Source organism: Phalacrocorax aristotelis, chromosome 5 (genome assembly GCF_949628215.1).
Source record: "Phalacrocorax aristotelis chromosome 5, bGulAri2.1, whole genome shotgun sequence".
Lineage (NCBI taxonomy): Eukaryota > Metazoa > Chordata > Aves > Suliformes > Phalacrocoracidae > Phalacrocorax > Phalacrocorax aristotelis.
The window spans coordinates 9856562-9868908 of record NC_134280.1 but is presented as its reverse complement, the minus strand read 5'-3'; the positions used below and the strand labels follow the sequence as shown (position 1 = coordinate 9868908).

General features: G+C 38.8%; 1 protein-coding gene across 2 annotated transcripts in view; it reads right to left on the bottom strand.

The window, feature by feature from the left end:
* Nucleotides 1–2683: 2683 nt before the first annotated feature.
* DPP10 (dipeptidyl peptidase like 10) overlaps nucleotides 2684–12347 on the bottom strand; it is a 298202-nt gene continuing 288538 nt past the window's right edge. For both annotated transcript variants that reach the window (XM_075092913.1, XM_075092914.1), the window contains 5 exons: nucleotides 8969–9068; nucleotides 8140–8198; nucleotides 7983–8055; nucleotides 6284–6357; nucleotides 2684–4779 (listed from right to left, as the gene is read on the bottom strand). In XM_075092913.1, the coding sequence (XP_074949014.1) occupies nucleotides 4642–4779; nucleotides 6284–6357; nucleotides 7983–8055; nucleotides 8140–8198; nucleotides 8969–9068 (444 nt within the window). In that variant the 3' untranslated portion in view covers nucleotides 2684–4641. The remainder of the gene's footprint in view (nucleotides 4780–6283; nucleotides 6358–7982; nucleotides 8056–8139; nucleotides 8199–8968; nucleotides 9069–12347) is intronic.

Genomic DNA, 12347 nt, shown 5'->3' with positions numbered 1-12347 from the left:
TCCTACCAATTATATTGCCTCTGCTGGTTTTATCAATCACCAGAAGCTTTTTTTTTTTCTTTCTTTTTTTCTTTCGTCATGAAATCTAAAAATGGGCTCTTAGCAATTTATGGATATTTTAATTAAAAAAGAATTGTACATATCATTTGTGTCCTCATGGGGTATAGCCATTATTAAATCAATTTTGGTGTTGTTGAGTTAGACTTTGTGAAGGTAGAATATTGGATTTCTAAACTAATTATATCGGCAGGAAGTCCCAAGTTTAATGGAAACTTTGGACCGCGTACACTCATGTGGTTTAGTTTCCTTAATTCTATCCAAATACCCAATCAACTTAATCTAACAGCACTGTAATTTTCAGGCTTCAGAAAACAGGCATTTATTTTACTTACCACTGCAAAATTTTGCTACTAGGTTTGTAGGAAGCATGTTGCATTAACCCTTGGTGAGTGAATCACCAACACTTGCCATCCACCTACCTCCTTGAAGCCAGGCTCCTTCTCGACTTTCATGTATGAAATGCAACAGACAGAAGTTTAACTAAATCCTTTTTTTTTTCTTTTCAAAGCTCCAGGCACCTTGGAAGTTGTGACTCTCCTTAGCCACATCCCATGAGCTCCCCATTCTCTGAAGCACTCTTGAAATCGTTCAAAGGAAAAAGAGGAGTGATCTTAACGGTACTGAAAGCTGTTTTGAAGAAGATGCACCAGTAATCAATACCGGTGAGGTTCTTCCTTCCCCCGAGGCAACCGACTTGACAGCAGGAGTTACTTGAAGTAAATATAAAACGTTAGGACCACTGCACCTGGCCTACGTGTTTTTAGGCTGTGCAAAAGAAACTGGTATTCAGCCTATTTGGGCCAGTCTTCCTCTTGCTTCAGTTTCTTCAGTAACATCTAATACACCTGCAAGGAGGGATACTAGGTTACACTTTGTATCCTCTGCATTTTATTAAAGGAGTCAACACTCCCAAGTTTCCATGGAGAACCTTTGGCTTCAGATCAAATACAAGCTCGGCTGTCTTAAAAGGTACAATTTCTCAACTAAACGAACCTAACTGGCTCCATACTCAAAATAAGTGCCAGAGCTGAGAGAACAGAGGCAATCATCTTCATTTTCAGACACCGGTAGATCTACATATGCCAAAAACATAGGAACAATGAGCAGTTGGTTACAGCAAATCATAGCAGACGTTGATCAAACCAGGTCATAAATAATTCTGTCCTCGCTGCAAAAAGATTAAAAAAATGAATTTAAAAATAATCAGCTTTTCTTTGTACTCAACAATATGGAAAAAAATATTCCAACTGACATGCAGTTACTCCCGATTTTGTAATATAATTGAAATTTCAATATGACCTACAGGTTTCACAGATTTTGCAAGTCCTAATAGCAGAAAAAGGAGAGAGGAAATCAAGAAGGTAGAGATAAGCTCTAGCAAGCAGTAAATGGATATGCCGATGCCCTAGCTTTCCATAAATTAATAGGTCTAGTCTAGTAAGTGTCATATTTTAAGGACAGCTGAATCAAACAGTAATTTTTCAGACCTAAAATGTCATCACAGTGCTTAACAATGGATAAGCTACGAAAAATCTATGCTTCTCATGCCATTTCTGTGCCACGTGTACTAATTCTTGATCGATAATATAGATCACATAGACTAATTAATGAGTGATTGCCATTAGTTATGTATGTAGAATCTGTGTATGTAGATAGATAACAATATTCAGTTGTGCTGCAAGTGGAAGAAATGCTCCAATATGAACAGGTTAGCAAGAGCAGAGATACCCCTTGCACCAAATTCTTTAGTACTCGAATCAGAGGCTGCATCTGCAAGTACTTCTGCAATTATCTGAATTTAACTCATACATAAAAATTTCAGTAAAACCAATTAACCTGGCTCCGATGCTCACTCTCGTATACACATTCATATAAAAATACCTGTATTTGTAGCACAATGTGACAAATATTAAAAACATTAAAAGCATAACACATTTCCACACTTTTTAAACACACCAGTCCTGGCAAAAGCATTCTTGCAGAAGCCGTGTCCTCATGCTACCTTCATATTCAGGTAAATTGATCAACACTGGAGGTAAGATGCTGGGGTAGAAAGGTAGGGAATGGGGGCCTGAAATAGAGAGCGATGGGGAAAGGAGGAGACAGGGCAAGTGTTCCACAGACCTGGGGATAACATATTTCCTGAGCACATGCCTAACCCTATTGCTGAGACACAAGCCTTGTTTGTTTTCTTTTGCAGGTAACTAAAGGCTATATATGTGAAACGTAGCAAATATGAGCACACAGTGGCTGTCTCGCAGGGAGACAACCATTGAGCGCTTAGTGAGAAGAACTGGCCTTTTCCCGTAGCCTCCGCAGGCCGAGTCCATGCGGTATGCTCAACGCGTGCAAGCAGCGTGTGGTTTCTTCATGTGCATTTGGCTCAGATCAGGAAAAATGTCTCACTGGATTCAACTGCATTAGGACCTCATTTACCGTGTTTGGTTACGAAAAGCATCACTATTGTCAGGTGAGCTTTTATTAATTAATGGGTGTAATTTATAAAATCACAATCTAGAAGCCCCAGCCAATAGAAGACTTTAAAATGTTGCTCCTCTACAGAAAACAGGATTTGCAAATCCTTGTTTGAATTCTTCTCTTTTTTTTTTTTTTTTTTTTTTTTGTATGGTCTAATTGTAGTGCACGTAGTAGCCTCCATACATACATACCGTACCTATACTACACATATGTACTCCCTACGTACTATAAACACCACAATGCAAAACCATACTTTGTGGTGATACTGGGACCCAAACAAGGTATCATTGCACATTAAAATTGTATTAAACTAATTGAAAAATAGCTAAACATTGATAATAAAATGAATACTAAACATTGAAAGACAGAGACTTTCCAGTGTTCCATAAAACCACACCTTTCAGACAAATTAATTATTTGCATCATAAAAAAATGCTAATTGTGAAAGAAAATATTCTGGAAGAAGCTAATGGGTAAAAAGCTTCAGGTGATTTTTGATTACAAACAATTTCCATTCTTCATAAAATATGCAGAACTTTGCATCTTAAATAGTATAGTTACCTTCAAAAAATCACTTTCTTTTTAATCTTGCAAGAAATGAACCCTTAATTGGGTAGGAAAGTATTTGGAATATATCCAGAAAGAAAAAAAACCTCTACAGCTATTCTCATGTAAGTGGCACAGCACCTGTCAAGAGTTTTCACATACCTTCAGGAAGATATCTCAAATTAAGTCAACATTGTACTTGATTTCAGTGATCAGAGTTAATATTCTGTGAACCCAAACTGGCTGCCTTGTTTATTTCATAGTTTCAATTTCTGCTGCTGTAATTCATCTTGGCAAATAAATGGATGTTTGAAGGGCTTGTCCTCTGAATAAATAATAAAATTTAACTTGTCAGGAGCTCCCTTTGCCTTGAATGAAAAACATTTCATTTCTTTGTGATGCTCTTGAAGCTAAATCCTGTTGCAAAAGACTCAATGAGCAGCCCTGGAATAAGAACTAATGGCGTGTTCCAGCTACGTCGCCACCTTGACGAACATTAGAATTACATCTGAGACCAGATGGAAGAAAAGGAAGATGCACTATACAAAATATGTCTTCATTTGAGGAGTAAAGTATTACTCAGTGGCATTATACATCGTTAATAAATTCTCTTTATCTGAAACTATAATTTAATATTTATGTATCTAATTTACATGTGACAAAGTAGCTTATTCTAAAATTAGAGTGTAACCAGCAAACTATTAACTACTATAAACAATACCAAAACAGAACTCAAACATACTTTAAGGAAACAATAGATACATTTTGGACTGGGGAAAGACTTCAACTGCAGATATTGTTTTAAATACAGCTGTTAATTATGTCTTGAAAAAAATTCTTCGAGCTCAGAAGGATTTTCTGCTTAGGGAGTCCTGGGTATATACATAAAGACCAAGAGTACACTACCAAAAAGTCCCTTATTGGTTACTAGTAGGTACAGTAATAATAGTAAATGCTGAAATTGGGAAAAAAAATAATTTTCAATATCAATGTTATATGATGCACTAGACAATATATCCCCTTTGAGCAGAAACTAGAGAAAATATCGTGCCCTTTATTATCTCCGTGGTTTCTTACGTGTAATAGACAGCGAAAGAATTGCACTTATTGTAACATTACAGTAAAGTGTTAGATTGCAGCTCACCTTTTAAAATATTAGTGGCCATAATACTTATGATAGGTTGTGCATTATGCAAAGATGGATAAAGATGTACATTTAAATTAAAAAACGAGCAACCACTTACAGAACCAACAGTGAGGCTTAACATAACAAACATGCACTAACCCTACACTTATGCAAAACTAAGTTCTTCCAGGAAACTGTAACCAACTGTTGACCTTCCACAAAGGTAAAGGTTTTGTCCCTTGGTAATATGTTTGGACTTTGTAGTCGAATTCCAGTTTATTAGCTCATTGTCTGTAAATGTGCTGTTCCACTGTGATATCCTTTAGCTGCCCTTGAGCTTCTGCAGAATCTGCAATCTTACAGTCACTTTTATTTAAGGTTTTATTGAGCCGCAAAGTAAGTCCCCTTCAGTACTACACAAATAGGCTTCCTTATTCATCCTCTTCAGGTTCCTGTGGTAAAATTGGTGTCTCCTCCTTTAAACAAGCACTAAAAAACCCAAGGATTGTGCTGTAAAGGTGATATTTGCTTTTCTCAGAAGCAATGTTATGACCTTCATCCGGGTAGATCTAGCAGAGGAGAAAGGAAAAAAGTAAATAGTTTTTTAAAGGCTTTCCAAATATTTAGGGCTCTAATTTTCTTTCTCTGATCTTCAAAATGTTTTAGATGACAACAGGATGATAACGTTAGTTTTATGGCGTCAAGGAAAGCTAATAAAGCTCAAAGCAAAACTAATTCTCTTGAAATTTGAACTTACATAAAACAACGACTGCAGTGGGATCTGCAGAAGTGAAAAAAATTTATATTCTCAGTCATTGTGCTTACAACAGTTTACTTAGCTGGCATTTTCAATAGTGGCTAGGCATCCAAATCCCATTAACGTCAATGAGGATTAATTATCTCATGCTTTTAGGGACCTCTCAATATGCCAGATTCTAAGTGTTCAGCAAAAAACCTTTTTATTCATATTTTTAACTATCTTTCTATCTCATCTACAGCCCATCATGCCTCTCTCCCAGGGTGGATGTGGGCATTTTTATCTCTTAATTTAAATTCCACTGGAAATTTCTTCCAAGTGAGGCTGAACAAAAGTTTGCAGGCTGAATGAAGAAATCCAGGCCACAGGGTTTCGGTCAAGAGACTTGTGGTGGCCTGAGGCAAAGAGCTTCAGCTGCTTCCTCAAGCTCAGGTTACCACAAGGTCGCATGAGAATCGTTCAAAGGGGCTCTTCTGAGAGACCTCTGTCATTCCTGCTTCTTGCTCTCTCCACAGGCCTTCACATCACCTCAGCTGAAATCATAGGGACAGCTGGAACAGATCCTACCCCACTCAGATTTCACACATGAAGTCCTTTTCCCTTCATAAGTGACGATAACCCCCTTGTTACCACCCCCTCCTTGACATGAGCTCACACACTTCAGTGGAAACTACAGGCTCACCTAAGGTTCAGTACAGTTGAGGTTTGTGATGTGTAACGTCAGGGATATTTGGAGGGGTGACCCAAAACCACACCATCTAAGATGTTCAAGAAGGCTTAATGCAATCAGAACCCTAGGCCAGCAACATCCACGTACTCTGCGGTGGGTCCTCTGCAAGTCAGTAGGTCAGCAGCACGCCCTGTCCTGCTCTCCCCAGCCTGTCCCTCACATCACCCTCACCCTCCGGACGGCTATGGAGAGAGGGAACAGCCTCTTGCCTTTTAGCTGCCTTTTAATAAATTTAAATGTTGAAAGTAAGGGGAAATTAGTTTCATGCGACCCAGTACTTTTTCAGGTAAAAAGGAACTAAAGTAGCAATATCTCTGTATTACAAAGAGTGCACATGGACTCTAAAGCACTTTGTATAGCGTTGTAGGATAAACAGGTGGAAAAAAGAAAGATGAGAGAGAGGAGAAAAAACCCAGTTCTTGACATCCATTCTAACAGTAAGGAAAGCGGGATTAAATGGAGTTTGAACTGCAAATTGAGGTAATACCAGTGCATTGTGGCAGGGAGCATCCTTCTCAGGGAAGAAATAGCAATGTGAGGCTAAACGCTGAACCATGTTTATAGGAAATGTCACAGATGCACATACCTGCATAGTGTAATTAACTCCAGCTTTTATTAGATGTTTAATTAGTTCTGCTGAATGCTGGAAGTGGACTTTAGCTGCAAGACAACAACATTTGGATATCAGAAAAAGCTACAGTAATACAAAATACTTGGCTGTTAAACAGCTTTAACTGAAAACATTTCCAGCCTCTGTAATTACCGGATCTGCAGCTGACTATCTTTCTGGTCAGAAGCGCACGGCCCCACCAGTAACTGCGATGCAGGAAGCCCCAAGGGAAGCCATGCTTTCCAGGCACTCTGTGAGGACTCCTCTATCTCCCCTTGATTTACACACACTGTGATAGTCTAGAGGTGTGTAAAACCATTCTGTTTGAACATCATGACAGTTTATAATTGTGTTAGAGGAAAGCCCATTGGATTTTCTACTGCTTGCACAGGATTGTTACAGGCCACACTTCTTTAGGTAATGGACTTTCTGCAACATATCAGTGACTTAATCTTTGTGTGGTAAAAACAGGCAACTTTATTACCATGTCCTAGCCCTGCAGAGCTTAGGCTGCAAGTGGGCTGGGCAGTGTCGCTAGGTGTGATATTAAGCAAGGGCAGCAGGCAATCAGAGTCCTAGTCTTGAACAAACTGTATTGCTCAGACATCTACCAGAGTCCCAATTCCCTCTCGCGCTGAGTTCAGAGAGGCAGAAATTGCTGCTGCCTTTTACAATCAGCAAAGTCTGAGACCCTTGTGCCTGCTCAGTCACCCAGTGTATCCCCTCTGTCCCCCTCCCCCCTGCTCTGGGAAAAAACACTGGACAGTGTGCACCCCTCTGATTGCACTGGGGATCCATAACACAGCTTTGACAAGTTATGCCAGGGTGACAGGCTGGCGGGTGCCAGCCTCGCTGTGCCAACTGTGTGTGGGCACTCCCACCTCAGCCTTCGTCAGTGCGAGGTATTTATCCCTCCAGACTGAGGAGTAAGGTACCTGTGTTACCCCACATTCACCAGGAAAATGCCAGGGAAAGAAGTATGCATGTGAATCTGTCCGGGGGAGCTTGTTGCAGCACTGTAGTTTGTGCCTGCATCAAAGTTTGTTCTTTAGACTTACATCAGTTTAGAAAGTTCAGAAAACTACCCTGCAGTTACATTTAAATCTCTAATTACAAATTATCTCTTGATTGACACATCTTCTGATTCCATTTAAAGTGCTAGAACTTACTCTGTTTTACTCATTCTCTGTCTTAGACTACTGCCAAAAGTACTGGTGCTATTAAAAGGTTCCCTACAGCTTCAGCTTCAGGTGCTTTGGCACTACCTTGTAATTAATTAGCTGAAACGTTTAACTTCCCATTTGGTGCTGTACTTCACCAACTGTACTGATAATTCTTTCTTCAACTGCAGAATCTTTATGAATTTAAAATACCATTAAAAATTTACATAGTTCTATTAATAATTCATATAATACCTTTCACTAGCAAGACCGTGGTGCACATGTTTTAAACAAATTAGAACATACAGCACCTAAAAGGTAGAAATATTCAGCAAAGAAAAGCAACATCAGTTCGACTTTGAAGTGACAATTCAAATAAAATAAAATAAAAAAATCCTACCAGAGGGATAATGAAACTAAAAATGGACTTGCTGGGTGTGTGCCTAATCAGATTGTTGAATGCCTGCCTGTTAAAACTTCTAACTCCAGATGTAATTGCATCTCTAAATACTTACTATCAGCTGTCCCATGAACTATTAGCAAATTCGCTTCTTTTAAACCGTGAAGACTGTGTAATACGCTGGATGCCTAGTAAACAAACACAAAGGTGTAACTGAATTGCATTTTAAGAGCAAAACAGTCATTTTAAGTTACTTGTTTATGCTAACTTACCTGGTAGGTATTTTCCTCTTTTGATGGAATACCAAGGTATCTTTCTGAAAAAGCTGATGCTGTGAAAGTAAAAACAAAAACCTGTGAATTAATCAAAATTACTTCTATTTTAAAAATCATCTGCTCTGACCTAGAGTGCGGAGAAGCTATTTAAGTCACAAAGTCAACAGAGATGTTAATTTAAAAACAGAATGTATCATTTAAATGTACCACTTAAAAATGGTTTTAAATGGTTAAAGAAAAAAAAACAAAACCCAAACAACCACCATCTCCCCCCCAAATAAACCAAACCCAAAACCAAACAAAAAAACCCCCAAAACCCAAGGCAAAGACTCACAGTCTTTTCCTTAAGGTTCCATTAAAGTAACCTTGTCTGATTTCCTGCGTATCACAGTCCACAGTTCATAGCCTGTGCCCAAAACTTCACATACAGAACCAAATATCCTGTGACTGAATAATGACATAGTTGTTATCGTAAGGAACTCACCACTATGCTTAGAAGATTCATTCCTATGACCAGTCTTGATTCAGGCTGATATACCTAAAGCATTCTTAGGAAATGGGGTACCTGACTGAATTTCAGTGGGAAATGGGAACGCAATTCCTTTTCAAAAATCAGTGGTGTTAACAATATTGCATCTGTTGCATGTTTTGGTCAACTGCCCCAGCTAACAGCTGCCCTTTCATTTGAAGGAGAGAATGAGACAGTGAGGTGAAAACTAGTTGATATTGCTAAATTATCTGTCCTTAGTTAAAAAGAAAAGTAGCTCCATAAATAAAAGGTATTTTGAATAGGCTGTCACACAGGTGTAGGGCAGGGCATACTCACCATACAACTTCATATCTGTAATTGGTGCCACCACAGCTCCACACTTGAAGAGCCGTTCACTGGATTTCAGGATCATTGATGTGATGTAGCCACCATATCCCTAACAATGGAAACGATACTGAGATTTTTGTTTATTGTTTCCTTTTTAGCAACAATAAAGTTAAAGGTGCTAATCTGATGGTATCATTCTAAAGTGTTTATTTATATCTCCAAGAATTGCTTTTAAAGGAAATGCAAACCTATAGCTAAGAGTGAATAAAGATCTAATATGGCCTGATAGTGATCTTTAAACCATGCAATTAATGACTATATTTCAGTTTGAACTCCATAATTTCACCATGGCAGACTAGCCTATAGTGAGTAAAAGATGCAAAAAAATACAGGAAAATAAAAACCCCAAAATAAGAACAAAAGGTATGGCTTTTGGGAACGTAGCCTAGACAGGAAGATTGGTACTCAGTTTTTCATATATTTAATGTAGATATTTGCTAGTTACCCGGATACACTGATCATTTCGCTGACAAGACCGAAGGTATGGGTATGGGGCAAACCTGTGAACTGATTGCAGTATGCTCTCCCCTGACACTTAAACCTTCACGGATTGAATCCTATTGCTAGTGAAGAGGTTTCTGCTACAGCATTGTCAAATATCCCAGAGAGAGGTACAGATCCTGCACTGTTTTGCAGAAATAAGAGCTATATGCAGTCACATTGCTCAATATTATACTAATCTCTGGATGCACTTTCTGGCCAAAAGAACACTCATCAGGCTTCTGTGTTACAAAGCAGGGAGCACAGACGGCATGAAGAAGCTGGGAGAGATGGGGCAGAAGCAGGAGAGCTCTCTCCTTGCCTCATCACATTTACCTGTCCTTATGGCACATCTCTTCATCATTTCCTCTGAAAGTCTATAATACACCCCCTGAGAAGAGTTGTGCCACAAAAGAGAGTCATGAAAGCTTCGCTTTGCATGAAAACATGAAAGCTTTAACTTGAGACCACAGATTTCTTTGGAATGACACTGGCAATCCATATCTGTGCACCTATAATCATTCTAGACCCACAGAAAATGAAATTCTGAATTGTGGAGTCCGGGATCAATGATTTTCTCATATATTATGGGCTCTTCAAATTTCTCTATTTGCCATCTTTGTTTTCCCTTTATCAGTGCTGGAAAATTGATTTTTGCAGGTATTTTGTTGTTGTTGTTGTTTTGCGTTTGGGACAGCACACTTCAGGAAGAAGAAATTATCCCATGATGGGGAAAAGTGTAAAACACCAGCCAACCCAAAAAAAGAACGTGTGGCAAACGCTCACAGAGTTTTCTCATGGACTTTTCTGAATCCTGCCTGCTCCTGTTCTTCAGGTCTATATATTTAATGAAGAGAGGATTTCTGTGGAAAAATGGGAATATTTGAAAATCCTTTAACCTTAGTCAAGAAAAATAAGCAAAGGAGAGGGTTCTTCGGAATCAACCTATAGTAAACACAAATGGACACACTAAAGGAAATACAGAATAAGAAGAGCTGGATTTTCAAGGGTGTGTGAGGAACTGAGCTATCCCTCTCTTGTAGAAATTCCAGCCCAGGAGGCCAAGAGCTGCCCAGAATTGTCCATGTGCAGGAGCAGATTTAACCTAAGAAAGAATTTAGAAGTGGGCACCAATAACTTGTAAAATTCAGAGAGTTTAAGAGAACAGCAACTTTCCTCTGCCTCTGGGTCTCTACTTTTGCTTTTGTTTAATATTCTGTTTGTGTCTTTCCCAGTAGCTCCACAGCACAATTCTAATCCTAGGACAGCTATTGCCAGGTTATTTATTATTTATGCCTTGTATTCATTAAGAGCTTGGTTTAGTTCTCCTGGGAATTTCTTTCCTTTGTGCTGTGCCCTTGCTTCCAGCCAGGCTTTCCAGGACAAAAACATTACACAGTGAGATCACATTTTAAGAAGCACTTCACAGTTACAATGTGGAAAATAGTTCATACGTTCTGATGCAAGGATGCATGGTGCCTCACTCGTCGGTGGGATTTCTGTGGTTACAATCGCCGTGCTTTAAAGAAGCTGTCTGGCTGTGAGGTTGCAACTTATTTTCAAGCTCTCTTTCTACTTCCATGACAAAAATGCAAATCACATGGAAACACAATTTGCTGTGGAACAGTTCAGAAAGACCCTTAGATCATGCATCAGTTGGGCTTGCACCCCTCACAGAGATCAGCAAGTTGGCATTGGCAGATTGCCTGGCACTCGGAAGAAGGTATATTCCATGCTGTGTCCTTCTGGACAGTCTTGTTACTCTTGTGCCTAGTTTACCTTGCTGATTGTGACAAGTATTTTATTTCTGTGTAGTTCTAAAACTTCTTAAAGAGCTCCACGACAGTGTGCACGAGCCCAGCTTTATGAGATCAGAATTAAGCAATTCCATAGCCATCTTATTTTCAAGTATAGTGTACATTCTATTTCCATCAGTAAGCCCAATTTAATGCATAGAAAGGAAAAAAAAAGAATTTTCCTAATTTTCCTATCACATTGTTGTACCTAATAGAAAGGAAATGAGTTTTAAAGAAGATTTTTCCATTGACTCTATAATAAGCAGAGTGGAAGGAAATACAGTTAACCCTAGGAAACTGTTAAACAGACTTTGTTTTTCTTAATTTAAGACTGACTTTTAAATTTTATTAAGTTTTGTTTGACAGTAAAAAACAACTCTGAGATGTTAATTTGGAAAGGGTAAATTTCCCTGAATTCAAAGCGGCATTGAAGCTTATCGAATTTCCCGAGTTTTGCTCCCAAGCATTCTCACATTTCCACTTTTCTTTCCTCAATCTTTGTTTCAGAAAATAAATGCAGGGCACCATCACCAATAATATTTTGTGAAAGAAAAAAAACTTCGGGGTTCGCCTTTGGCAGATACGTGAAACCACGTTTACATATATGGTCTAGGGCAACTCTCTCATTGCGTCACTGTTAGGAAACAAGCTACTGCTGAATATCCTACAGAAAACAAGTGGAAAATTTCAAGTAGCAAGGAAAAGGATTTCTGATGTCAGAAACAAGTGAGCAATTCAGGTGCTTAGTGATTTCATTTCAGAAATAACTTTTTCAGTCATTTGTGGGAAGAGGATATAGGGAAGTGTAGATGTTTATATGCATATGCACTTTCATATGCATCGGTAACAGGCACTAAAACCTGAATAGAAATGTGTGCCATGATCATCTGGTGGATGGAATCAACCCTACGTACACAATGGCAGCTGAAAGATCTCTGGCTGCTGCCCTGTGAACCTGGGTTTGATGCTACTGATATTCTTGCAATGACGGCTTCTTTAGCTCATTAAGTGTGACAGAAGCTCAAATCTTTGAGGAGGGTCACTTTCACGTG